The 5,724-nt window shown below is 29.1% G+C and overlaps 2 protein-coding genes and 1 long non-coding RNA gene across 3 annotated transcripts in view; 1 reads left to right on the forward strand and 2 right to left on the reverse strand.

Annotated features, from left to right (window-relative positions):
• LOC111829379 overlaps nt 1-1,773 on the forward strand; it is a 4,666-nt gene extending 2,893 nt beyond the window's left edge. The window contains exons 2-3 of the long non-coding RNA XR_002832862.1: nt 1,092-1,168; nt 1,613-1,773. This is a non-coding gene — a long non-coding RNA (uncharacterized LOC111829379). The remainder of the gene's footprint in view (nt 1-1,091; nt 1,169-1,612) is intronic.
• The window catches only part of LOC17880977, an 82,438-nt gene that overhangs the window by 33,808 nt on the left and 42,906 nt on the right, over nt 1-5,724 (reverse strand). The window lies entirely within an intron of this gene.
• Nucleotides 3,777-5,724, reverse strand: part of LOC17877858 — a 9,515-nt gene continuing 7,567 nt past the window's right edge. Inside the window, exon 2 of the mRNA XM_006284999.2 lies at nt 3,777-5,026. Coding sequence (XP_006285061.2) covers nt 3,777-5,026 — 1,250 coding nt within the window. The remainder of the gene's footprint in view (nt 5,027-5,724) is intronic.

The raw sequence follows: 5,724 nt of genomic DNA on the forward strand, positions 1-5,724 counted from the left end.
TAATGTTTTTTATTTTAATTTTCAATTTTATGAATTATAGTTAATTTTTTATTTTGTTTATTAGTTTAACATATGAGTTGTATTGGAAACAAATAGTTAAATTTATAATGGAAACTTTTAAAGAAATATTATTTTTATTTTTACCTTTTTATATGTTTATAAAAAATGAGAATTCATGTTTTGGTCCGACCTATCTCATTTATGTTAGAAAATTTTTTGAGACATAAATTAGATAGATTTATATTCTAAAAACTTCTAACTTTTTGCTCTATTCCTGTTAAATCCCATTATATTTAGGTTTACATTGTGTAAATATAATCTTATATATATTTTAAACATTCACTAAAAATTATAATCTATTATTTTTATATTTGTTAGTATAATCGATAATTAGTAAGTTTTTTTTAACTTTTAATCAATTAACTTTTTTAGTTTTATAATGTATAATATAAAAAAAGACCTTTTATATTCAATTTTAAAAAACTTATTTACATAGGTTTAAATATTAAAATTAAATGATAAAATGGTATAATTAATTTTAAAAATTAAATAATTAAATGAGGTGGATGATGATGTGGTTTAAGGAGAAGAGAGAAAAAGTTAACTTTTTATATATATAGATATATATATGAAGGATTGACATTTGACTTTTGTATTTAAAGTTTGTTTCTGAATTGTCGACTTGGTCACTAAAAATTGCTACGGGTTAAAGAATTTTTGTAGGTACGGGCTTTACTAGGCCCATTATGCGGCCTAACTCGGGCCATGAACCTAAGATTATACATTTTGTTTACAATTTTAATTGTTTTTTTTAAAGTTTCTTAATTAACCTGTCACTTATTATTTGACAGTCGAACGTTAGATAGCAGATGAAAAAGTATGAACGTTTGAAACAATTGTTACCGTTGTGAATATACTGTAATTATTTTATTTTCTTATAAAGTGTGGATAATGACCTCTATAAATATGACTTATAACTTCTCTCATCTTCTCGTTCAAAGTTCAAAATTCCATTTCTTGAAAATGACTAAAACTCTGTTTTCTTTTCTTTCTTCCATTTCCTAATCTGTTCTTCCACTATCGTTTTCAAGTCAAAACTTCTCTAGAGTTCTCTCTCACATCCCCACATAGATAGAGGCATCATCATCATCATCATCATCCTTTGTAGGTAAGATTCTGGTCCGATCATTTTATTTTCTTTGTTAAACTATATATAATTAGTGTTCATCTTAGTTAATAATATAGTTGTAGCTAGAAACATTTCAAATGACCATGTTTAAATTCCAGCTCTATTATTATGTATGAGTGCTGAGTGAAATGTTCATAAGAATGAGGGGCTTGAAATGTTGTCGTTTTCATAAACTATTGCATGCATGTGTTGGAAACTAGTAGAAATTAAAAGTACTTATAATTGGTTTCGATATAATGTCCTTCTCTGTTTCTGCCTAAAACAAAAAAAAAACATACAATATGTTATGATAGTAGAACGGTTGGTTAGTTTTTTTTAATTTTAAAAGAATATAACAAAATTGTAGGTGATGTCTAAACTGAAATGTTTACAGTTTTTTTGGTTTATTTGTAACGGAAATTAATATTTGAACCAATTTTGCAGATGGCACTGAAAGGAGGGAAGCTTGATTCGTGTGTGTATATATTCTCGTCTATGGTTTTCATCATCCGTCTTAATTGGTGCAGGAGATTGCATCTCTATGTATATTAGATGTATGTATGTAAGGATGAAAATGAAATGTTGTATGTATATGTAGATTTGTATGTCTAGGGCTATTGTGTGTTAGATGTATGAATAGGGGGACAACATAGCGACAAATGCTGGAAATAATGAACACGCCATATGCAAAACAAGTAACAAATGACGAACAAATTCTAAATCAAAACACAGATACGTAAACACCCTAAAACAAAATCAAAGCTACTAAAAGAAAAAAAATTAAGTTATATGTAATTATAATTTTAGCAAAATCGTCGTTAGTGATAAATTGATGAGAGTAAAGAACACATAAGTGTTTAAAAGAAGAACTATATTAGACTTTCATGAAAATAATGTTATAATTTACAATCTCTTATATAGAGTTTTAGGATAAACATATTGTGATAATGTTAAACTTCCTAAATTCAATATTAACATTTACTAATAATCAATCCTCTAGGATAATATCTTCTCCATTTCCATATTTTAGAGCTGACATTTTGACCGCCGATCTCGGTCAATCTCCGGTCTCTATCTCCCAATAGTTAGTCGAAACACAGCTTAAAAAAAAAAAAAAAAGTAAAACAACCAATACACGTTAGTCAAATTACTATCCAAATGCTGAAAATGTAAAAGCAATTAAAAAGACAACATGAAATCCATGTTAGTCAAGCACCACCTAAAAACTATAAAGGAAGAACTAAAGAAAATAACCAGCTCCACGTTAGTCGAAACACGAAAGACATATTATAAGCAATAGGACAAAAATATTACGCAAAAAAATAATGTACCCAGTCTGTTATAAAGATCATATCTTATTTCAATCATATAAATACATTACAATTAATCCGTCGTATGGAATATACAGTTTTTATATTTTAATTAAATTGTAGTATTTAAGAATCTCAGCCATAAAGACTATTATTAGTTTGTTTTATGAAAACTATATTTGTAGGTATTCTGAAGTAATTTAATACCCTTAATAAATTTTATCATAAGTATAATTTCATTTTAATAAAGAGGGGATGAACTGAAATCGAAAAGATGGACCACTCTCGCAAGCTTTGCTTCCCTATGGAGCTGCTAAAATTATCACATATTAGGTGTAGAAATTCTATTTGTTCAACTTCTTCTTTTTTGGGTGTAATCATTTATGATAATTTGCATATTTATGATAGTTCGAATATTAGAAAAATTAGAGATATGAATTATTCTCTTACCTTGATGAATGTTGGATATTATTGTACTTGAACTGGAACATCAGATTACCTATTTGATACTTAAAAGTAAGGAATGGCTTAAAGGAAAAAGAGAACCTAGTCCTTTGCATACTAAATGACCTCATAGTTACAAAGATTCTTATCTCATATTTCTAATATTCTTTGATGTCATGGAAACATAGATTGAAACTGATCTTGCAAATTTTATAATTTTTAAAAAACAAAAAATGATAATAATGCTGAATTAAACACATATAATTGATGATAATATTGGATTTAATAAATTTATTTATGTTAGTTTGCTTATTATTATCATATATATAAACTATCTTTACTATTCAACTACCAAAGAATTGTACCCAATGAAAACAAGATTTAAATGCAATCATAGTACTCTATGCTTACTGATGCAATTGTTACCAACGATAACTAACCCTATACCAAATGGAGAAAAAAAAAGCCTAGTTTCCAATTTACAACAAATGTAAGATATTATATATGAACTCGAGTGAGGTGAACAATATGTATGTATGTAATATCTTATATTTGTATTATAAAGTTATTAACTAATGGAAACGACTAACTAAGCAAACTATTTTACTTACAATGTTTGTGTTACATAAACACCTTTTAAAAAATTAAATAGCTTATAAAATGATATAATATATTTATTTAATTTATAAATAGATCACGTTACGTTACAATATTTTATAATTGTTGAAAGAAAAGAAATTACAAAAGACAAGATGAAAGTTACAAAATATATATATAAAATGACTGAAGTACTAATATTGACAATACACTTGTGCCAAGCACGTACCTATCACTATGGTTTTCAATTAATACCTCTAAACGAAATCTTTATAATCAAAGCCACATGAAAAACATATGAATATACTTGTATCCGATATTTTGTTGAGAACAAAATCACCCATACAACGGATCTTGCAGAAATAGCAAAGTCGTCGAGAGAGATGATTGTTCGGAAGCAAATCAAATGACCCCTTGTTACCGATCAATAAGCTATATCCAGGTCTTGAGTGCATTAGATTTTGAAATACGCAGTTAGTATGCAGAGTAGAACCACATTCATTACATTTGTAAAACCAAATCTTATTATATACATCCTCTTCACATATCCCGCAACAATATGTCGCATCCATAGTTTTATCACCATAGCATAAGGAGAGAGGATGATCATCGTATTTGTTTATTACCAATGTGGGTAAAGTAGCACATCTGAAGCATAAATTGTAGCCACGACAATCATTTTTATCCTTACAAAGTAGAACAAACCAACAAAAAGAGTCACATCCGTTACACCTCGCGAGAAACTGATATTCAAAGCTCACATATAACCAATGTGGATGGCTTTCATGTTTAAATGCGTCAGAAATTGTAGCACATCGCACATCAAGACTATACTGAGGGTAATCATCATCCGCTTTAATATTATAAGAGAAACCGGTGCAGTAGCGGAGACATGCAATACAAAGAAACAAGTTTTCGAATTTTGCCCCATGTCGACTTTTAGCGCTCAATGTAAGTTTTCGTATGCTTATCTCGTGTCTTTTCTTCAGAGGAAGATTCGCGCAAGCATCGTGAAGAAGAAAATCACATTGAGTGCATTTATAGGATAATTCAGAATATAAAGGAAGAGAGCATGCACAACAATATTCTCTTGGTTCCATGAGTCTTGATGATGATATTGAAGCCTTGAGAATGTGGTCATGGCTAAAATGTTTTATCAGGTTTTGATCTATCACTTTGAATGGTTCGCTTTCTTCTTCTTCATCTTCTTCTGGTACACCTTCGAGTTCTCTCCCATCCCAAATTATGCCATTTGTTGCACATTTTGAATGAACAACATAAGAACAAACCGAGCAAGAATATGCACCATACTCTCCATTCACATGCTCATAACATACCCTACAAATCCACTTCCCAGGTGCCAAAGAAGAAACGTGAGAGATACGATGGTCGTGACGGTTGATGTATATAACACGTGGTAAGTAGATGCATGTTCGATGGATTATGAAACTGCATTGAAGACAAAGACACGGGTACTTTGTACTATGCAGCCCACATGCACAACACACTACAAGAAAATAATTATATTAGGACGATATGTTTCGTCACAATAAGAAAATTTTGGTCACAATAAAAATATTGGTACGATTATGTGACAACTGATAAATAGTTACAATATAATCGTCACAAATTTTTATAGGTAACTAAACCGTCACACGAGTTGTGACTAACTATTTCAGTTACTATTTTGTCATAATTTGTAACGCTCGATTAAACGTATCAAAAACGTAATAATTGTTTACTTAAATTATTGTCCCAAACACGTTATAGTTGATGACCTATACAGCGTATCCAGTTCGTCACAATTTATTACGTTACTATAGTCTCTAAACGTCACACTTAGTGACTTGTAAAATGTAACTTACCGGTCACAATTACTAACTAAAACCATGTCTACAAACCGTTGTTCATTATGACAAAAGTTTAGTCTCACATCGTCACTATTGAATACTAAATAATTGTAGCTACTTGGTCAAAAATACCAACTAAAAATATCGTTGCCTATACGTTAGAAATTTCTACTTATCATATTGTCTCAAAATGGTTTCATTTTGTTACAGTTTTTAAGTAAAAATATTTTACTCTTTACTGCCAACTATTAATATCAGAATCGTTACAATTAGTGACCAAAAAATTGTCCTCTATCTTAATTTATATTATTGTTTCACTAAATTATTATCACAATGATACATGAAATAAATATTT

The sequence above is a fragment of the Capsella rubella genome, unplaced genomic scaffold, assembly GCF_000375325.1.
Source record: "Capsella rubella cultivar Monte Gargano unplaced genomic scaffold, Caprub1_0 scaffold_7, whole genome shotgun sequence".
In the NCBI taxonomy this organism is placed as follows: Eukaryota; Viridiplantae; Streptophyta; class Magnoliopsida; order Brassicales; family Brassicaceae; genus Capsella; species Capsella rubella.